The 22,940-nt window shown below is 43.5% G+C and overlaps 1 protein-coding gene and 1 long non-coding RNA gene across 7 annotated transcripts in view; one reads left to right on the top strand and one right to left on the bottom strand.

Annotated features, from left to right (window-relative positions):
• The window catches only part of LOC128330472 (uncharacterized), a 138,869-nt gene extending 121,315 nt beyond the window's left edge, over positions 1-17,554 (top strand). Inside the window, exon 4 of the long non-coding RNA XR_008310113.1 lies at positions 16,788-17,554. This is a non-coding gene — a long non-coding RNA (uncharacterized LOC128330472). The remainder of the gene's footprint in view (positions 1-16,787) is intronic.
• The window catches only part of PTPRN2 (protein tyrosine phosphatase receptor type N2), a 914,460-nt gene continuing 892,349 nt past the window's right edge, over positions 830-22,940 (bottom strand). For all 6 annotated transcript variants that reach the window (XM_053263441.1, XM_053263436.1, XM_053263440.1 and 3 more), the window contains 2 exons: positions 10,911-10,984; positions 830-6,740 (listed from right to left, as the gene is read on the bottom strand). In XM_053263441.1, coding sequence (XP_053119416.1) covers positions 6,669-6,740; positions 10,911-10,984 — 146 coding nt within the window. In that variant the 3' untranslated portion in view covers positions 830-6,668. The remainder of the gene's footprint in view (positions 6,741-10,910; positions 10,985-22,940) is intronic.

The following is a 22,940-nucleotide window of genomic DNA, read 5'->3' as shown; positions in this document are numbered from 1 at the left end:
ACCTCTGTTAGGTTATTCGGTGCACACTAGCAGTTGGTGTACATAGCACAGCTCTGCCAAATTAAAGAGCCAAGCTATACTATCAGCAGATTCACACAGTGAAACTCTTGCTGTGCTGTGCTACATCAGAGAAGTGAGGAATCTGAATGCTCACAATTAATTAAAAGCTTTTTGCATATGGAAAATTAGCAGGTCAGTGAAGAAGATTATTTTGTTGAGACATTTCCCTGATAGAAAACTAGCCTGTGTGTTAGGAAGTGCGCCCCCCCCCCAATATAGGGTGCCCTCAAGTAGGCAGTTCCCCCTGCAGTGGAACCAAACAAGAGACACATCTTCTGCTCCTACTGATCATGCAGCTTGGCTCTGATTGGTGGGCATTTCAGCCCTACCCTTTGATTCCATGTGATAGCCTTGGAGTTATCATTTGTCCTGTTCCCCTGCTTCTCCCAAGGTCCAGTCCCAGCATTTACATGCTGTAAATGACAGTGGTCAGATCACTATCTTTAAATAATGGCCATTTTTAAAAAAAACATTGCAAGTGTGTGCACTTATGCAAAATCATAAGGAAACTTTGAAAAAGACCTGTGACATCAGCCCCACTAAGAACAGCAGAGAAAGATGCAAGGGAAGGTCTGATGAAAGAAGAAGTTGGCTTGAGGAAGCATTTTTCTTTTTTAGGCAAGCCTCTTTGGATTTCTTGAGGAATAAGATTTTGGCAAATAGGCAAACCTTGAAGTCCTTCAGGCCACTTTCCCACTCTAGAAAAACACAGTAGACCCGGTTGGTTTGTTTGTGGTTTTTTTTTTTTTTTTTTGCATATTCACAGAACTCCACAGACAGCATAACTTTATTCACAAGTGAGATTTTTACAGAGGTAGAACAAAATACTTTGTATAATAGTTCTGTTTTCTTTTAAAATTATATACATATAAATAATCTAAGCTATTGAAGTGAACAAGATAAATCCTTGAAGAACAAACAAGTTATGTGGTCAGCTACAGTACAAAGAGCATGCAGAGGAATGTTAGATGTGATCTGCTAGAAAACGCTACTGCTGCACAGCCTTGCATGCTGCAGAAGGGGACTCAGCCAAAGTCCCACTAGAATAAATGGGGTGGGGGTGGTGGTCCAGCAGCCATCTTTCGGTGGGCACACCCAGTGGTCGATAAAATCTTGCTGGTGTAATTGGTTTTCAGAAGGAAGCAAAAAAGGGCCAGACTACACATTACATTAAATGGCTGACGTTTCCAAAAGGAAGCATGGGTGATTGGAGCTCTGCCTACAGTGTTGCGTCTGTGTAAACATATCAGCAGTGTTGCAGAACAGTGCCATTCTGCTCCATCAAAGTTACTCAAATGCAATTGCGCAATGTGCCATTATTTCCAATGGGTGTTGTATTGCGCAACTATGTTTGCGCAACATTAAGATGGAGTGGAACAGTGCTGGTCTACAATATCTTCAGTCATGCTTACAGAGACACAACAGCATGGGTGGTGCTCCATTCTCCCACGTTTTCTTGAGCGGTATGTCAGCCAGCCAATTTTTTTTTTACTTACATGGTAGACATGCCAGGGATGGGGGGAAAGGATCAAAATTGGAAGTGATATAGGGGCTTTGATCCTTTTAGAACATAGGAAGCTACCGAGTCAGTCCACTCGTCAATGTAACTCAGTGTTTTTCCCCACAATGGCTGGCAGCGGCTCTCCAAGGTTTCAAGTAGAAGTATTTTCCAGTGTGACTGATGCTGGGAATTGAACTTTTTGCATGCAAAGCAGATGCTCTACCACTGCGCTATGATGCCATCCTGTTTCCCCTTTCGTGTGGTTCTGGATTGTGTCCCCAATTCCCCACTATTTGCCCAGAGAGAGAAGTTCCCATTTAATAGCAATGGGAACATTTTTCCTGTGGCAACAGCAACTGTGGGAGGAAATCTAGATTGAGAACATGGCAGGGCAAGGGCTAAAGCCCCCTTCCGCACACTGTTGTCCCAGTCCTGATCACCCTCCCCCTCACTGCTGTGGCTGCTATTAAAGTTTGACCAAACAAGCAGGCTGGGCCAAATTTTGCATTTAATCTAGTGTGTAGTTTGGCACTAGGATTTAGGGGAAATTTGCCATGCTTTTACTCAGATTATTTTATTATGTTCCCTATCTAACTCATTAGCTTTTACAAGAGGCCTAAATAATGAAAAGATTTTCAAATGCAAAATGAGATTTTAACAGAGAAGTATCACAATCTGATCTACAAAGGGTATGCACAACAAAATAACAGAAACTGTACAATTCAAAAAGTGAATGATCACTACCATTTCCCCAAAGAGAGTTTCTTAAACACGCAAGCAAAAATGTAAATTTAAAAGGCAGCTATTGTTCTGTAACAAAACTCATCAAATACTTGTGTTTTCTATTTCAATAAACAGGTTTTGTTCCTTTTAAAAAATTAATGTCTATCCCAGTAATTATGAAGTGGTGCAGTTTTATATTAATGTTCTACTTGATTAATAAAGCACAAAACCACAAATTACAGGTAATATTGCTGTCATTCCACTGTGGGATGTGCTGGAGTAGTATTATGCATGCATTTTTGAAGAGCTGTGCAATCAACATTTTCCCCTAGAGTTTTAATAACTGCTGGAGAGAAAAAAAATTAAATTTCACTCCGTTATTTTGGACTGACTTTCATTTGTTTGCTCTTACAACCCATTCAGAGCCAGAGTCTAAAAAGGGCATTCAGTAGCCCCTGGATAAAAACTGTGGGTATAACTGTGAGAGGTTCAAGATTGGTCTGTAAACAACTCTCATTTTAGACTGCTTTTGGACGTCTGAGGATAGGTGTAATCCCTCCTCAAAAATCCAGTGGTGGTGGGGAAAGGTGATTAAGGTGGGAGATGGTAGTAGTTTATAAAGATATGCACAGTATGGAGAAAGTGAATAGAGAGAAAATTTTCTCCCTCTTTCCTAATATGAGAACTTTGGACTTTCCAATAGAATTGATTGGCATTAGATTCAGGACAGATAAAATCAAGTATTTCTTCATGTATCACATAATTAATGGAATGTATTGCCACAAGATGCAATTATGTCTTTAATAGGTGATTAGACAAATTCCTGGAGGCTGGATCTATCAGTGGCTGTTAGGCATGATGGCATCTCTCAGTATCCAGAGGAACTCCATGTTAGAGTCCCATCTGTTGGAAGGTGGCAGCAGCAGGCAAGGGCGGCCCTTCCATGGGGCAAGGCAAGGTGGTTGCCTCTGGCAGCACATTATTGGGACACCAGCAAGATGCTCCTTGTTTTTAAAAAAAGAAGGGGGAAGAAGGGCACACACAAGGGATTGGAATTTGGTTCCCTGCCTCAGGAGCAGAGAGGCCTTGAGCCACCACTGGCAGGAGGGAAGTTCTGTTGCCTTCCTGCCCTGGATGTTACTCCAGCTGGACCTTTGGGCTGATTCCCAGCAGAGTTCCTCTTATGTAAACCAGGCGTTTCACAGGGCAACTCTTCAGAAATGGCAGATCTGGTAGCTGGGAATGATATCCTAGCTTTTAAAATCAAAATATAAACTTTAAGTTAAACCATTACACTGTTTAATAAAAAATTAAAGCTACTGTAGATTTTGTAAGAAAATAACAATGGTTTGTATATATATATATATATATTTGTTTCTTTGCTGTTTTAAAAAACAAAACAAAAACAAAAAGACCCAAAGAGAGAATACTTAAATATACATACAGTTTTGAAGGCTAATTATTCATTCCAGTAAGTTTAAAGGTTCGCTGATGAGCAAGTTTACAACATAAAAGCCTTTTCTTTGTTATGCTTTGAGTGGGTTCTGCAAATAGCTGCTTGGATGTGGATTATTAGTTTGTTGTGGCTATAAAGATAACCAAGGGCCTTATTTTGTCAGAGTGAATAGATGCGAAAGGGCATGCTCAGAAGGTAGCATTCTGTACTGATAGGTGCGACTGTTGTGCAGAGTCAGAAACAGAGGAGTATCCTCGGGGGTGGGGGTGGGGTGGGGTGGGAGGCTGGTATCCCCCAAGATTCCATGGTCAACCTGGGAAGCTAGCCCTGAAAATTCAACAGCCTATATTGGTCCCATGTATGGTCAGTTCCGCCATGCTGACCGCAGAGATCAATGTGGGCTGAAGCACAGTCTGAACGGCTGTGATTTGAAGATATAAAATAGAGCAGGGATTCCCAACCTTTTTAAAAAACAGGTTCAAAAACAGGTGTTCTGTCGCATACCTTCAGCTCAGGTACTCCTTAGAGATTTTTGTGTGTGCACACAAGCACTCACACTGTAGGGAGGTAGGAGGGCTCAGAGTACCCCCGGGAGCCCTTAAGGTACGCTTAAGGATCCTAGTACCCCCTGTTGGGAGCCCCTGAAATAGAGCACCAGATCCCCAAACCTCAGACCATCTGATTAAACCACTGCCATTACATGTTTGTAACCCATTACTCCCTAGAATATTTCACTGGGCAACAAAGAGCTATAAGCCAAGTTGGTCTCTTCAGAATGTGCATTTTGATTTGGAAGGTGCTGCATGAGCTTGTGGAAATCTGTAGTATATTGTTTATCTCCAGTAAATCTAATTCAAATGCTGGCAGATACTGTTCCAACTGATTTTGTCTTCCCCAAACTCCTATTTTGTGCCTGATAAAGTAATAAAGGAAACCTGTTAAGCCTAAATTATCTAATGAAAAGGCCATTTTGTTATTCATATCCTATTATTTTGTTTCACCGATTACAAGAAAAGCTTTGAAATGCTGATGCCATAGCATAAACATGTGGTTAAATATACAGCAAGCATATTTAAAGAGGATAATGGAGTCTGCTTTAACTGTTCTACAACAGTAATAGAGTAATGAAATGTGCAAACCAAGCATTTAACATGTGTCAAGAACTGTGTGCAGAAACAGCACAAAATAATGAAAGTTAACGCATCTGGTGCTTTTTGAAACAATTCTTTAATTACTAGAAGATATTTGTTGCATTCACGCTTAAGTTAAACATTAAAGAGTGTGGGCCCAATCCTCCAAACACTACTGATGCACATCTTCAGTGCATTTCAGAGGGGCTTGCCAAGGGTGAAGAGAGAATGTGTGCTCTGTAGATGCCCTATGGAAGCCCCATTGAAATTCATGGAGTGTGCTGCAGCAGTGCTTGGTGAATCATACCCCAAAATGGCAACATATAAATGTCATTCACAAGGTGTTGAGATTGGTCTGTTTTCACAAAGCTACTCATTTATTTTTAAATCTTAACTGTTTAGAAATATATAGAGAGACCTCAGAATTGAATCCACAATACATGGCAGAAGCCTGGAAACAAGTAATTAGTACCACATTGCATAATAATTCAAGTTATTTTTTCTTTGATTGAAGCAAATGAAGGTGCACCCTATAAGCATGGCTCAATCCCTTTGAATCAACAAGTGCCAGCCACATGGGAATCACCTTGTGTGAATCTTTTATGTGCAAGGGGGTGGCTCTGGAGAGGGGCTGGATCATCCCCTTTGTAAGTTTCAAGGGGATCATTTTATAGTCACAGGCAACAACCCTGAGAGCACTTACTGATATAATTTAAATAATAGGGCTACTTGTAAGTGTATTCAGAACAGATGGCAAAGAAATGCTTTTTAAATGATTCGTTAATTTCAGGAAGCGCACCAAGGAATTTACCATAGTTTTGAATAAATGCGTTAGCAATTAAATTAGATATGACCCCAAAGCAACCAAATAATCTCTTTCTTGGTCTTTAAAAAAATAATATCCACGTTGGGTTTTTTTAAAAGGTAAATTAATTTCAAGATATAAGGATGCAATTTCTTCTCTAATTCTACAAAAAGAAAAGAAAACCAACATCGAACAAGCTGCCAACAGTGCCTTTTAAAATCCCATTGAGAACTTCCATTATTCTGCGTCCTTCCCCTGTTAGGTCAGTGATACATAATAAAACTTTGCTATGCTCTTTGGAAAGTTGGGCTCCTGCTAATGTAACCGACTTTTCCTCCATAACTGTGCAGGCCGATGGACTTGAAGCTCAGACTTGCTTCTATTCATTGCACAAAGTTGAAAAGTAAACAACAGTTAAGAAAAGCATTCACTCGCCAGGACTCAGCATGAAGTGGCATAGCCTCTTTATGCAAGAAGTTGGACCTGTGTTTACTAACACATGCAGCATTGTTCTGTAGGCTTGCTTGGTCTCTGCAAGAACAATCCCAATGCTTAAAAAAAAATAAAAAATTAGGCCCCCTGCTCCTTTTATTCAACCTGGAAAGGTTACAAAACACAAGAGAACACTATGTTGCCAAAGATACATTGAACGCACTGTTTATCCACAACACTGTATATTTCCTATTAACAAGGTGTATGTGTGCTTTCAATGTGTGAAATTTAGGATTTCAAGGATGTAAAAGGAACAAGAGGGATTGTTCTTGTCACTTAAGCCAAGGCTTCAGTTATTTCTGGACAACATGACAAGAACAGATTATGCATGTTAACTGTTGAACTTTAACTGGCAATAGAAGTTGGTAAAGACCCTATCAATACGTGGTTACAATAGAAGACACACAGTTAAGGTTAGGTCACAGTTTCCAACAACGTTCACAGAGAACGAGGCTAACGAAACAGGGAGACCCCTTTGGGAGTTTTCAAGGGACGAGCTGCTCACTGTGGAAGTGCTTTGAGGATTGCGTTCACTTCTTCTGCAACTGCTGTCAATGCAAACTCAAACTGTTCCTGCCGGGAAAAAAGTAGTCAGAATTAGTATTTTGGAGTGTTTCCAGGATTCCTGGTGAAACACTTAGCAAAAAGCCCGACCCTATCCTGGACTAACAATGCAGAACAAAGGCGAAGCAGAAAATGTCCTGAGAGAAATGGTTCAGGCAACATACTGTGTGACCTGACCACTGCAGCTTAGAACAACTTTAATGAGAAATGATTCAGATGCACCATTCATACTGCTGCTAGTTATTAGCCAACATGAGCACTTGTGAGTAGTAATCCATATGACTTGTTTTCCAGTGTGTAGCGGAAAATAGGATAGCAAAGCAGTGGAAACAGGTCTGAGGCCTGTTTTCCACATTACTCTCCCTTACATAATTCACTTGTCTGTTTGTTTGTTTTTATACTTGCATGATGGGTTTGTTTGAAAAGCTCAGAGCACCTTACATGGGAGACTCCGTAGTTTCTCATCCAGGCACTCTTGCCTGAGCCACATGCTCTTAGCATCAACAAATGCCAAAGCATCAAGTCTTCTCAGATAATTAACGACTGAGAAGTTATCTAGAAGATGTGCAACTTTGTCCCATGTGAATTTTCAGAAGAATTGTTGTTATCTCCAGGAATGCATTCTGGCAACTCACTTCCAAGATGTGTATTATTAATACATATACATATGTGCATCTTCCAGCCACTTCCTAATGCTCATGTGAAGACATGTCAGAATACATTAGATGGAAAGTTGTTGAAGCCAGTAGTCCCACATATCAGTGACAAGCCGTTTGCAAAAGATCCAGATTTCAGGTCTCTCACAACTATTGGATGTTTCTAATTGTTGAAGATATACCCAATGTCTGGATTACAAATCTAGATTTATTCTAGTCCTAAATACGTCTAGAAATTGGAGCCTAATGCAAAGCATTATAGTTTTCAGGGAGAAACAAACAGAAAAAAACTGACTGATCCTAGAGAATGTATTCCTTTGATTACAGCTAATATATGAAATATTTTATAGATTGAAATAGGAAACATTGAAAATATGAATTGAAATATGAAATTAGATTGCCAAAACTTCAAACAAATACCATTGCTTCTCTATATTCCTTTTATACCTCTAGAACTCTAGATGTGGAGGAAATAGTAATTACTTTATTGTTTTCATACGTAACTAGTGTATCGGGCTTGCAGTTTGCAAACATTCCTCCTGTACCACAAAATGACCATGCACCCTCCATCACCTCCCCTGTGCTGTTGCTGCTTCTCATGTGTGCCGTCAGTTCACCTCCTGCCTCTGTTGCTACGCAGGCCACCAGTCTGCCTCCCAATAACCTGCCTACCTCGGTCGCCTCACATGCAGTGCGTGCCAAAAGTCCACCCCCCACCTGCCATCCCTTTCTGCTTCCGATCCCTGCAGGTGAATGGAGGGTGGTGTGCATGCTCGTGGGTGCCACAGGGGGAGAGGGCCAACCATGGCCCCTCTGCATGCTAGCTATGCCTCTGCTTGAAAAGTACAGCCAAAGTTGGTCAGAAGGTATCATTCTCCATGCTTTTCCAATGGGAGGGTTTCCCCACATTTCCCGGAAAATTAATCAGTGGATTTTAGATTTTTCTGGTAGTGTGGGCAAGGTCTGGAACCTGCCTGCAAAATAGCATGATTCCATCTTCTGTGGTTTGGTCTGGGAACTTCATGTCAGTGAGTGACTGAAGCCCAAACAGTTTGTTTCGATAGATAGTCCTTTTGAGTAGATAGTCTTTTTGATTACTGAAAAATACTTTGATTACTGAAAAATGCTCTTCCAACCAGTGGGCTACAAAAAATATGCAGATTTCCTGTCTGCAGGAAAAATAATGGCCTGGATCCAAAGAACCATATGATTTGTTCTACATGACCGAGGAAGATTAGGACTTGTGTTTCTTGAACAGCAGCCCTCTGAGAATCAGCTTGTGACCCGGCATGGGGATCTGCACTCATAGGGAAGAAGTCAAACATTGTACTGGGCATGCTTAAATAGCTCTCTGGATTCCATCCAATGTCACTGCTGCTTACTTTGCCTAGAGATACCCTCTAATTGGCATTTCTAGTCTGACTTTTTTATCTATTGTTTTAAAATTACTCCAGGAGTCTCTTTCCTTATTTGTATTCAGTTGGGAGAGAACATGGTTTGTTTAAATCAAGCACATGTGCAAAATTCTCTAGAGTCCGCATACTGTTGGCACATAGCCATATATTAGAGTTTGCAATGCCCTTGGCACAGTTTGGGCAGTTTTATCAAGGTGGTCAAAAGTCAGAAGGAGAAAGAAAAGGTGAGGGAGTAAAACCTTGGTTCAGTTTTTCATACTAGACTGTAGTTCTCAGTGCAATGTTATTCATGAAGCACATTTTAAGAAAAGCTGTGATCCAGAGCTGACCCTGAACTACACACTAGAAAATCCATATTCTACCTCAAATCCAAATTGAACATTTGATCTAATTATTGTGAATTATATATATATTCATAAAGGCTCATAATTTATGTAATACTCATTTCTTGATAGCCACATTTTGCAGTATCTATCTATATATTTAATTCTCTAAGACGTACCCGTGGGTAATCCCATGTGTGGCAGCTCTTGCGAGAGTTTGGAGAGCTGCTGGATAGGCACAGGGATGGGGAAGAAAACAGCCATGGCGGCTGGTGGAAGCGGCCTGCTGGTGGAGTCGTGCTGGCAGGACGAGGAGGTAAAGCTGTGCCAGTGGGAGGAGGTGGCTGGCTGGTGGAGCCACGCTGGCGGGAGGAGGCGGCCGGCTGAGCTGTGCTGGCGGGAGGAGGTGGTTGGCCGATAAGGCCGCACCGGCAGGAGGAGGTGGCTGGGTGGTGGAGCTGCACCGTCGGGAGGAGGTGGCCGGCCTGTGGAGCTGTGCTGGCGGGCAAAGCCACGCCAGCGGGAGGCAGTGGCCAGTGGAGGCTGCCAGCTGGCCGACAGGAAGAGGTGGTGGTGGGCTGGTTGGGCAGAGGCGACCAGCGGGCAGGTGGAAAAGTAAGCTCCAGCGGGTGGCTGGCGAGAAAACAATGGCGATGGCGGGCGGGAGAAAACGGCTGGGCCAAACTAGAGGCGCAGATGCTCTGCGCGTGGCCCAACTTGTCTGCAGTATTTTAGCAAGAACTGCTGGTTCCATTAGTAGTTCTAATGCTCCAAGGCATTAGAGTAGTATGCAGAGATTCTGTCTCATTGTGGTCACCCAAGTTTACATTTACCACGTCAATTCTAGGTTTGTTGACATCATTCATTATTAAGACATATCCTACAGCTTCTGTCTCCCTCCTGGTGGTGATTGTTCTTATACTGGTCAAGCTCACCAATAGGGTTTTGGTTGGGGAAGGGTGTTATCACCCTGTTATCCGTTATCAGCCCCTGGTACTGTATTGCTTTTGTGGCCTAGTAGTTCCCCTAATGGTGATCTATAGATACATTTATGTTAATATTTCTAATCCAATGGAGCCTTTGCTTCTTTTGATATACTCTAATGCAAACCCCAAAGTATGCCCTACTCTACTCTACATAGGGCCTCTGGCCCCAGTCTTCAACTACCTGTCCAATATCCATCTTGGCTTACATGATGTGCAGCCTCAGTGGGGGCAGGACAGTATTGCAGCGTTGCTGCTGTGGACAGGGAAGCAGTGGCTCCGTCCACACTACCTGCATCATCATACTTTCTCCCACTAGTCACAATGAGAAAAACTATGGTAGTGCAATCAGTTCCTTCCCCAGTGGTGCTACTGTCCCCATGTCCACAGGAGTACCACGACAATGCCCGCACTGTCCCTGTGGATGAAATCATGCCAGCACTTCTCAATATCCTTTATTTTTTAAAAAAAGAATAGTTGGGAGTTAGAGACATTATATTCTCATTGATCTGCATGTGTTTGAGGAGAACAACCCATCTGCAGATTAGCAAGGCTTCTTTCTTTGTTTCCGTAGTTATTCATAGATTTTTGTTGTTTATACATTTTAATTCAGATTGACATTAAGAAATGTGACTAAATAAATAAATGGATGAATATAGAAATGTTACAAGGTAAAGGAAATAACCCCCCAAAGCCTATCCTGCATAAAATTATGTCCTTCTCTTATTTTCTTTTGGGAAAACAACTATAGTGGGGGAAAAAGACTTAATATATTTAAAACCTGGAGGTTTATTGACAATACCTTTGTCTGGACCATGTCAGGTCTCTGGTCTCTCAAGTGCTCCAGGGTAGCAGCAATATCAATCTCTTTAGCACCTGCAAAAAAATAAATAAAAAATCACCAGTTGGCCCGAGTTCAAAGCGAGGATAATATATGCTCCATCTGTCAATCTCCTACTATTGGATTCCCTTTGGGCTAACAGCCCAATTGAAAATTATACAGTCATCTCTCAGCAATCTTGGCAGGCTGCTCCAGAATTGGCGTTCTCCCTCTTTCTCCGAAGACAAAAGCCAAGAGTAGGTTTTATTAGCATTAGTTTTTTTAAAAAATCAGAGTATTCTTAAAGAGATGTCTCCATTGATACTGACAAGCAGAAAAAATGTATTTATTGTCAATTAAGAACTGAATGTTTCCAACCCATTTATAATATAATTTTTAATACAGCATGCCGCTGACGTTACACTGACATATATTTATTTATTTATTATTAAAAAAATTTATACCGCCCTTCCAAAAGCCCAATCACACATTGGGGTGATTTTTCAGTAGTGATCTCTGGTTTATTATGGCTATTTTATCTGTTTTTAAGGGATGTGCACAAAATGGATTTGGGTTTCATACTGAGCTTGAAACAAAACACAAAATGTTTGAATCATTTCATCAAAACAGTGGCCAAGCCGGCTGTTTCAGCAAAACAGACTTAAATTTTTTTAGATATTTCAACCATAGAGAACAATGAGGAACACGAAACATAGCTCACAGGGACACCAAAGTGGGTTGGGTGGTAGGGCATGATGGGTGGTACCTACCACACAACCCATTAAAGAAATGGGCAAGCAGGTGATTTTAAACGAATTTTTAACCTTTTCCCCAAACCCCCATAGGATCACACACAAATATGACTCCTTACTTCAGTATTGCAACAGCTGCCACAGTGGCAGCCTTAGCAGAAAGCATAGCCATAATTAAGCTCAACTACACATTTTGACTGAGTACACTACACCTTGCAATGCAGATTGCAGAGCAGACCAGAGCAGTTAGTAGAGCACAAGTTAGTCTCAAGGACTCTTTAAAGCAATCACCAAGAAATATTACACAGAGAGCTGCCACTGTCCATTTCTCACCACAACACTATCTCACAAACAAACCAAAAACCAGAGCTCAAGGAAAGTAGGCACCCAAGTTCTGCCTTTTGTCAATCTGAGATCCAGCAAACCAGATAGTTATAGCAGCAATAGCACAGCATATTATACTTAGTGCTAAGAAAAGTAAACTACAAAACCCAACCTTTCTTCCTCCTGTCCTGATGTAGCCTCTTCTTCAAGAGATGCACAGTATAAGGGCTCTCTCTGCCTCCCAGTCTCTTTGAATACATTTTGAATTTGAAATTCCCTCAAAAAGCTTCCCCCTCCTTCCCCCCAGCCAATGGGGGCACATTTGCCCATGACAACACTTGATTTGTATAACAAGCAGACAACCAAGAAGAAAGGAGATCACAAATCCATCAGAAGCCAGTGCCAGAAAACCAATCAGCAAGAGAAAAACAGGCCTCCAAAATGGTGCTTGAAATGTTCCGATTGAAACGGGTTGTTCTGTTTTGAGCTTGGAACAGGCCCTTTATTTTACAGGTGTTCTGTTTCGATCTTAAAACACTCAAGATCGAAACATTGTTTCAAGCCTGAAGTTTTGCACATCCCTACTGTTTTTCTCTTGTAAAATGTTCATGGGGCATACAAAAGCTGCTGCTGTTTTTGAAGTGAAAGTTTCTGTTGTTGCTAATGGAAGCTTCCCTGCTGTGACCAACAGCAACTTTTTTGTAGGGAGGGAGGTATTTTTGATAGTGCCACAGCATAAGGGGATTCAAGATCTCCTCCCCTTCTGCATTGCTCCCCCTGCAGCCACTGTTAAAAATTCAGGCATGGGGCCAGTCTACATGTTTACTATAACAAGTAGTTTGGCCTTAGTAACAAGCATTTTAAAGTATCCAATTCCTCATCTCACAAAAACATATTGGAAAAAGGTTTGCACTCAGTAACTACAGAAAGAAAGGTCTCTGCTGTGGACGGAATTCTGTTTTGCTAGTGGTGGGGAAGGGGTCATGTTTTACCAGTAAAGGATCAAGCCCTTCTCTTCCCCCACATGGCAGTGAAGCAAACAGGCTGGCACAAAACAGCTGGCATGCCTGATTACGCACTTTCAAGGGAATTGACATTTCTGGTCTCCAACAGGGCTGCCAGTATTGTATGACTTGCAACCACACGGTGTCTTCAGGACAAATCATGCAGAACTCTGAGTGAACCTCTTTGTCACTTACAACAATGTGAATATTGGACAAGAACTAAGCTGTTTCTGTAGAGTTATATATAGACTACAGTGAACTGTGTTCAGTAGCCCATGGATAACTTGTTGCCAGGTGGGTAGCACTTGGCCGGTCCCTAACCCTTAGGCTCAGACTTGGGGATAAAAATAGGATAACCTCATGTATATAATACTGAGCTTCTTGGGAGATTGTCGGACACACCCACACCAAAATCCCCTTATTTGTGAGGAGTGTGTGATAGGGATGTGCACGAGCCCATTCAGAGGCCCTTGTTAGGGCTTCCAAACCAGTTCAGGTGGGGGGGGGGTCCTGACTTTAAGGGTAGGGGAAGGTGCACTTACGAACATAAGAACAGCCCTGGTGGATCAGACCCAAGGCCCATCTTGTCCAGCATCCTGTTTCAGACAGTGGCCCACCAGATGCCCCTGGAAGTCTACAGGTGGGAGTTGAGGGCATGCCCTCTCTCCTGCTCTTACTCTCCAGCAACTGGTACTCAGAAGCATCCTGCCTTTGAGGCTGGAGGTGGCTTATAGCCCTCCGACTAGTAGCCGTTGATAGACCTATTCTCCATGAAGTCATCCAAACCCCTCTTAAAGCCATCCAGGTTGTTGGCTGTCACCACATCTCATGGCAGAGAATTCCACAAGTTGATTATGCGTTGTGTGAAAATGTACCTCCCTTTCCCCCAACCAGCGGTCCTTTATTAAAGGCTCCTTCGGGGTGACAGCATGCCTCCCTGCTGCCTTGTCTCTGATTTGCCCAGAAGTACGAAGAAGTACCTGGCGTGCACATTGCGCTCACATATGCGCACCCAACATGCGTGCGAGGGAGCAAGCTGTGCACGTGCGCCGGGTACATACTTCTGGGGAAAGAGGAGACAGGGCAGCAGGGAAGTTTGCTGCCACCCTGAAGGAGCCTTTGCTAATGGAGCGCTGGTGAGGGAAAAGTGGAAGGAGGGATAAGTGCACCCTCCCCCACCCTTAAAGTCAGACCACCCCCATCTTCGAACTTCCCCCGCCCGGTTTCGTGCACATCCCTAGTATGTGAGTGTGTGTGTATATGAAAGGAGGGAAGGAAGGAAGTTCTGATAAGCAAATGGATCTAGTTGTTCCTCAGTAGGTAAAAAAAAGGCAGATATGGAAGAGATGTATAGCATGGAGGCCAGAGGCAATTTTGGCATGCACCTAGGTAATTTTGGAGCCTGGACCTAAAGGCCTTTGGAGCCCTACCCCCTGCTCTCCTGCAAATTAAGCATCATCATGCTTGGCTGGGCGACTACACCACCCATGACAGACTAAAGAGGATTTGGGGGTCCCCAGGGGCTGTGGAGGCCCTGGACTTCGGCCCTGAAGTCCAGGTGTAAGAGTGCCTCTGATGGAGACAGATATAGATGAGAATGGAAAGATGCAAGGATATTGTTGTCCTTTAAGAATTATAGCAGTGGTGGGGGAGCTGCTCAGCTGTGCATTCATCCCACACTGCTGTTACATCTAAAAAAACCTGGCACCATATTGGCAGAGCCAGTCACATGGGTTCTTCCCATCCAATCATTGTCCCTGATCCTGGTTGGGTGATGATTGTCTCTCACATGTGGTGTCGAGCCTTCATTTTATTTATCTAGTAGATTTCTAACAAAAAAAATTCTAGCAAAAAAGTAAGAGGGAAAATTGGTCCAAGACATTCTCATGAAACTTGTTCAAGCTCAGATGGGAGTTTGGTTTCTAAAGAACAGGCTTATACATAGTGTTATCTGGGAGAGCTCCAGGTGTGTTTCTCCTCTTGGAGGGCGATGGTCTGAGAGATTCCCATGCAGACTCTTTGCTCTTCCCAGCTGGCCCCCTGTGAGCGCCACATGGAACTTCTCATCAGCAGTTTCCGAAGTGGCTCATAGGATTAATAAAATCGATTCATTAAAACATCACAGACCAAACAAACACACAGTTCAGGAGGAGCAGGAGCAGGTGCCTGAAATGGCTTTCTCCTGCTTGTCTGCCTCCCTCTCCTAAATTCCAGCACATAGGTCAGCTGATCTTGGAGGCTCTGGAAAAGTGGAAAAGACGGACTTGCTAGAGCAGGAGCAAGTGCCCTGATGTTGTCTTCCCTGTCCTATGCCCCTTCTTTACCTAGGTTACATATCATGGGGCAGCTGGTCTTTAAATGTTGCAGCAACTCCCAACACCACCGCTGTAGCAAAAAGGAGGATATCACTGGAAACCTTCATTCCTATTTTGTTCACACATAAAGCTCATGATCATGCCAAAATGAGTGGCAGTTGAAAAGACCTAGTGAGAGTTACCTACCATTCAGGTTACATTAAGGTTACCTCTTTCACTTTCAAAGTAATTTTCAAATGTAACTGCATAGAGCAGACCTAGCAGATGTGGTGCTAGACTCAGAAGGCCTGGATTTCGATTAACTCCCAGCTCAGAGACAGTTCTTTGCATGTTGCCCTGAGGCAGTTGCTTAATCTGCATTTCAGACAGAAACAATCCTAGGTGGGGCCGACCAACCGGTCTCCGCTCTCAGCTCCACAAGTTTTATCTGAGGAATTTATTTTGTCACTTTTTGATGTTCTTTGATCATCAAAGTTTTAAGAGAGTTTCTGACTAGCCCTAACACCCAGGGTAAATTCATGGTTTGTTCGTGTGTAAAGGAAGTCCAGATGGATCTACTATTAAAGGGTGTGTGTGTGTGTGTGTGTTCTACATTTGTAAGCCAAAACTGTAAAGCATATCTACTGTTTTCACATGTGTATCATGCCCTCTTGGAAGCTCACATATTCCATTCTTCCCCTTAAGCTTTTAAGTGGGAGGTACGTTAGCGTGAGAATGGTGATAGACTCAACCATCCTTTTAGCTTAATACTGAGCAAGAATCTAAAGTCATACCACTCTGGTCCCCATCCAACATCCTATCCAGTACACAAGACGTTGGTGATATCTTTAGACTATTGCTTATTTTGTGTAACAAACATAATGTTCATAGTCTGTGAAAGCCCCTCTGAGCTAAACATTTTTGTTCAGGTACGTTTTGCACTATGTTAAAGTAGATTTTGCAAAATGTCAAGATAAGAGCAGAATAAAATAGGGTTTTTAAAAGACTGAGCTCCTGTTGAATGCACTGATCACCTGAAGGTATAGCCGTAAGGCTTGCTTCACCAGCAAATAAGCTTAGAGTTTAACATGTATTATATTTAACTGCTATTTAATTATATGACTAGTCAGGAACGAGTCATTCACAAGCAGAATGTAGGATGAGAGGGAGTGGATCCTCTTCCTCATAGGAGCCTCCTACCTGCCTCCTTACCTGTGCTCTACTTGCATATTTGTACATAAAGCAAATATTGATAAAGTGTCTTAAGTACCCAGTACTCTCTGCTTCAAAGCTCCAAGAAACACTCTCTTTCCTGGAACCTCTTACCACTTTGGGAAGTGGGGAGCATGCAATACTACTTTCAAAACAGATACATTTCTGATTAACACATTTTGATGGCTTCAATAATCAGAAAGCATTAAACTGCTGCTACATAGAATCAGTAATATAGACTATCTTCTATCTCTCTCTATATGTTTCCCTTAGGTGTACCCGTCGCTAACCCCATGCGTGGCAGCTCTCACGAGAGTTTGCAAGCGAGCTGCCAGCAGGGGAAGAGGAAAGTGTTGCCGCCGGTGGACAGGCTTGCGGGGAGAAAATGATGGTGGCGGAAGGCTGTGGGGGGACAGCGATGGCGGACAAAGAAAATGGCAGAGGCCAGGGAGTGGGGGAGAAAAGAGTGGCGGGGGGAGAACCAGAGGCACAGATGTTCTGTGCCCAGCTAGTATTTTTTTTTTTTTACTTGCCACAATTCCTAGAGCTTTAGGATGAAGCTGATTGCAAAATACATTTTATTAATGCAGACAATCACTTTGCAGTGTGTTGGGGTGTTGTTGTTTTTTTTGTTAGCTTGTTTAGCAAAGGCCTGTCACCTGCTTTCAGCTTATGCAAAGTGGACTTGTGCATGGATGCTTAGGGGTGGGCCATTGTCCAAAGCTAATTTTTGCAACCCAAGCAGCAATACATTTTAATGAATTATAGTCTTTAATTCTTGTCAGCATGAATAACTGGCCAGCCATGGTACATTAATTAAGAATACACACAATAGGGGAAGGCAGATTGCTATTTTAATATCCAAAAGAGGTGAATTTTTCTGGCACATAGTATATCCATGGTGTAAATGTTCTCTACTGCATGTTCTGCAGTTTGGTGTTATAAATTACTAACTGTATTACTGCTATAATCAGTGTACCATTGCACCTAAGATTTCTCATTATATCACAGTAACAACAAGTTGTTCTGATAAAAACTAATCTGCCTACTTTCCTTTCACTATCCCTGTAACTGGACTAAACTTGGCTCAAATCACTTAGGCGGTTCACAAGTTAGCCCACTTATGCCTCAAAAGTTACTACATCTGCCATCTTGAATTGAGGTGGATGACATCATCACAAACTATGCCACTGAGTCGTGTCCCTGTGAGTCACTCACTCCAACTGTACCTAATTTGGTTCAAATAGATTAGACAGTCCACAAGTTAGCCCACTTGCATCTCAAACGTTCACACATCCGCCATCTTGGAGTGGGGTGGATGACATCATCACAAACTATTCCATTGGGGCATCCCTGTGTGTCCCTACAGCTGTAGCAAATTTGGTTCAGAACGGTTAGGCGTTTCACAAGTTAGCCCACTTGTGCCTCAAAAGTTTACGTGTCTGCCATCTTGAATTGGGGTGGATGACATCTTCACAAACTATGCCGTTGAGGTGTTCCTATGTGTCCCTCCAACTGTACTCGTTTTAGTTCATATTGGTCCAGGCGTTGCCAAGTTGATGGGGGGACACACACACAAACAGAATGCCCGGTGATCTCATACGCCTACTGGAAATTAGGCTAATAAAAGTAATCCAGGGTAGGACTAAGCAGAAAGGTTCTCCCCCACCTCCGTTCCAGTTGCTCCCATTGAATTCTATGGGACACTGAGGGACTTGCAAGGGTCAGGTTCAGCCTGCAATGAACAGTATACTGGTTTGCAGCTCTTTATTTTTGTTCTCCTAAAAATGAATGGGAATTTTTGGAATAATATTAGAAGCGATACTTCAGTCATAGTTGCATTGGAAAACAAAAAGGTGGCCCATCATACGGTGACTGACAAAGCTCCCACCAAGAGGGACACAATGCGGGGTGGGGGGAATGCATGTGTGCGTGAATGCACACACATACAGTACACAGATTGCAACCCCCAGCCAAGATATCTGCAATATACAGGCCCTCCCTCCACACTGCCTGTCATGACAACCTAGTGTAGTGGTTAGAGTGCCAGACTAGTACTGGGAAGACCCGAGTTCAAATCCCCATTCAACCATGAAATTCACTGGGTGACTCTGGGCCAGCCATGTATCTCTCAGCCTAACCGACCTCACAGGGTTGTTGTGGGGATGAACATAACCACGTACACTGCTCTGAGCTCCTTGGAGGAAAAAGCAGATATAACTGTAATAAATAATTAAATTAAATTAAATTAAAACAAAGGGGTTTTTTTTTAAGCAAAAGCATAAGCAAAAGATGATCCTGACCTATGCAACTAGAGAAGAGAAAAATACAGAGCACGCAAAGAAGCTGAATGAGTTGCTTGGTATCACAAGTGGAGAGAAATATGAGGTCTCACATCTCTGCAGTCCTCCAGAAGGCCTTGAAAACACTTATTTTAGCCACCTGTTTGGCTGTTCTTAATGTGTTTTAACTTTTAAATTGTTTTACTTGTTTTTAATTGTAAACAACCTTGAGATTTTTTTTTTAACTTGGCAGTATAGAAATATAATTAAGCTAGCTGGGCTGGCACAGAGCATCTGTGCGCTAGTTCTCCCTGCCTCTAACCCCCACCAGCTGATCCAGCCCCCTGCCCCGCTTTCTCCCCCCCTTTAAGCTGCTCCCTGCCATCTGGAATGGCAGCAAAAGCTCCTTCCATGGGCCCTCCTGCCGTCCAAATGACAGGTCAGTATGTTTTCAGCCTATTTCTGGGCTCTCCACATGCTAGTACTTGTTTGCTACCTTGCCCCCCCCCCCCACAGCCCCCTCACTCCAGAGATCTCCTCACTCTCACCCAAGCCTCACTCCTGCTTCTCTTCCACCTCGCTTTCTTTCTCTCTCCCCCAATCTTCCCCTCTCCCTTCTTTCTTTCCCCCTGTTTATTTCAGAGGGTTGCTATGGCACAGAGTTTTCACCGCTGGAGAAGTCCGCTGATTTGGCCTCCAATGTCACTGCTGATTGGTTAAGCATTGTTTGAGCGGGGCTTGCCTCATATGACCGAAGCGTTTTATATACAGATAGGGAAATAACAACTAATGCCGTGATCCATATAAGGCGTCACGTGTCGATCATTTGCAAGTTCAGAAAACGACAGGCATAAATCGTGTGTGTAGCTGAAGGTTTATCTGACTGCTCTCTATTGTTTGTGGCTCATCTGTGACCTGATACCACTAGATCTGGATTAGGGCAATTATGTTTACTAGTACTATCAGTAGTTGTGCTGAAGTGGGAATTGATATAAAGGTACTACCACTGAGAGCCCCAAGATGGGAAATCAGGGTCTTGGGTAGGATGATAGAGGAGCACAGCCATCTGGGTTGAAGGGAGGCTGCTGGGAAAGGAGAAGTGAAGGAGGGTGTGGGGAGTAACTTGGACGGCACAAGTGGGGACAAGAAGCTGTCTATCTTCTGCTTTTAACATAAACATGTATTTGGGATTCTGGTTGTAGGTTTGGGGAGTGTTTTGGTATAGATTATTGTATCAAAACTCTTTAGTGTACTGGAAAACATTTCGCTCACTGGATCCTGCTGCCACTTGGTCCTTCTCACTGGAAGAGCAGCAATGAGTAGCCAGCTTGGGTAGGATCCTTCACCTTCAAGAATGACACGTATTTTACTCAGATTTCATTGTGTCTGTAGCTGAGCTAGGGCTGGTTTCAGTCACCTCTGTCTAATGTCCACAGAGTGTGCCAAGTATTTCCTGCATGGCTGACCTGAACAGCAACCTATTCTTGTTCCAGCACCTCCAGGGTGCTTGGAAAATAATGGATTCTGTGAGGAAATGAGAGATACATAGAATTTAGTTTTCTACTTGTTGCTTCTTGATAAACAGTGGCATTTGTTGGCTAGTCCTAGCATGTAACTCTTCATTTTCAGCAGCAACCAACAATGGACTGGAGTCCTGCTCTACTATAAGCAACCACATTCAAATCTCACAAAATGGATCTAGTTACACTCTAGGATTAAGCAACAGACACTAAGGCCAATTCTGAGCCAGATCAAACTTAAATGTGTGTGCATTTGAGCATAACAGATATCGAAAAATGCACTATCCCATTTTCTCCCTTGCAGCTGTGAACAACTGGCTAGTAGAAGAAAGAACTACACAAAATACAATAGGCAGAATTTCCAGGCAAATGTTTAACTTTTTATTTTTAAGCCACTAAATATGGACATTCATTTCACTAACTAAATTTAAGTCTAATTTAACAGATAATTAACAGTCAGGACTAGAAGAGTACTGTACCCTGAAACCAATTAAATGCTCCCTTGAAACAGGACAATGGATCAGAAGTAAAAGCTCAGGCTCACTTCCCAACTTAAACTTCTGCATAGCTGCCTTTTCAGTTTACAACACATCATTTCTCTTACTGGCTATTTATTTGTCCCATATTCCATCAGCCCTTTGGATGCAGAAACGTTGTCCAGATCCCTTACCTTCTTGGTTTGCAATCCTTATTTTCAAATTATACTGCTGTTAATGCCTCACCTCTCTCAACACTAACCTTTTAGACAAATGTTGACTTTCCTTCAGAAAGCTCTCATCATACATATGTCAACATCTTTTCAAAAACCCATCAGTAAATTGTTTTGTTTTGTTTATAGCCCTTAAGCATATAACGGTGATAGCCTTAGAGGACTATTCAAGGAAGTATCAACTCTTTTTGGTGTGTGATCTAACTATCTGTAAGGTAGATTTTTATTCAAATGGTTGCATGTTGCCTAATCCCTCTATAATAATGCTCCAGATGTCTGGGAAGTGTGGCTGCAAGTCAGCCTCTGCTTCACTGGTAGAGGCAGGAGAGGGGTGGAAAGACTACATTTGAGGAACGTGTCATCTTTCACCTGAGGTTGAGGCTCCTTTTCAAGCATCTCCATAGGACAGGGCTGCTCAGCTTTGGCCCTCCTACAGATGTTGGCCTACAACTCCCATAATCCCTGGCTATTGGCCACTGTGGCTGGGGATTATGGGAGTTGTGGTACAAAAAACAGCTGGGGGGCCTAAGTTGAGCAGGCCTGCCTTAGGAACATCTCCTTTTCCTTTACTGGCAGGTAAGGAACACGTTTCTCTCCAAGCAGAGTTTGGAGTAGTCATGTGCATGGACCGGTTCGGAGGCCATTCTAAAGGCCTCCAGACCGGTCCGGGCACGGGGTGGTTTTGGTTCGGGTGGGGGGTTCCACACAAAACAGGGGGGGCTTTACTCACCCCTTCCATTAAACTGTCGTATTTTTTCTAGTAATCCGGCGGCAGGGTGCCGCCCGCTTCAATCTACTCTCAGTGGTCATCTTATCCATAATCGGGGCGGCAGGATCGCTCCCAGTCCCTGCCGCCCCTTCAAGCTGTCCCCCTCGGCTGGCGGCCGCCCCCTGAAGCTTCCCAGAGGTCCCCCGCCGCCCCCTTCTTTCAAAATCTGCCCCATTATAAAGAGGACGGCAGGAGAACTCCCTGCCGTCCCCTTCCCCCTTGCCAGCTAGGCTGCAAATGGCTTCCTAGAAGCCATTTGCAGCCTAGCCGGCAAGGCAAGCGGACGGCAGCGCTTACTTTACTTTAGCGAGCGGGCGGCGGGAGAACTCCCTGCCGTCCGCTTGCCTTGCCGGCTAGGCTGCAAATGGCTTCTAGGAAGCCTTTCGCGCAGGCGCGCGAAAGGCTTCCTAGAAGCCATTTGCAGCCTAGCCGGCAAGGGGGAAGGGGACGGTAGGGAGTTCTCCTGCCGTCCTCTTTATAATGGGGCAGATTTTGAAAGAAGGGGGCGGCGGGGGACCTCTGGGAAGCTTCAGGGGGCGGCTGCCAGCCGAGGGGGACAGCTTGAAGGGGCGGCAGGGACTGGGAGCGATCCTGCCGCCCCGATTATGGATAAGAGGACCACTGAGAGTAGATTGAAGCGGGCGGCACCCTGCCGCCGGATTACTAGAAAAAATACGACAGTTTAATGGAAGGGGTGAGTAAAGCCCCCCCTGTTTTGTGTGGAACCCCCCACCCCAGTGCCGGACCGCAGCTCTGCAGTTCCGTGCACACCCCTAGTTTGGAGAGGGCTGTTGCGACAGCAGCTGTCACCAGTAGGCCAGTTCTCTCCCTCTGCTCTCCCCACTGTTTGCATGTTTGAAAATTCTGAGCTCACCATAGCAAGCTGGGCCACAACTCAGATTTCAGATATTTCCATTATTTGGTGGACGTATCACTAGTGTATTATTAATGCCCTATTCAGTAGTTCCAATAGGCCATCTGAAAGATGAATCATGTGGAGAGCACACAGAATATATTACCTAAAAGCATGTTCTTAAAGTATTAAAAGGGGCTATTAGTTTCTTTTAAACAGCAAACATCCCTTTTCATTACAGACTGTACCATTTAAAACTAAAACTCACTTCCATCTTCACTGTTCACATCTGA

This window comes from Hemicordylus capensis, chromosome 6 (assembly GCF_027244095.1).
Source record: "Hemicordylus capensis ecotype Gifberg chromosome 6, rHemCap1.1.pri, whole genome shotgun sequence".
Classification (NCBI taxonomy): domain Eukaryota; kingdom Metazoa; phylum Chordata; class Lepidosauria; order Squamata; family Cordylidae; genus Hemicordylus; species Hemicordylus capensis.
The sequence above is the reverse complement of the archived record's forward strand: the minus strand, read 5'-3'. Positions and strand labels throughout refer to the sequence as shown.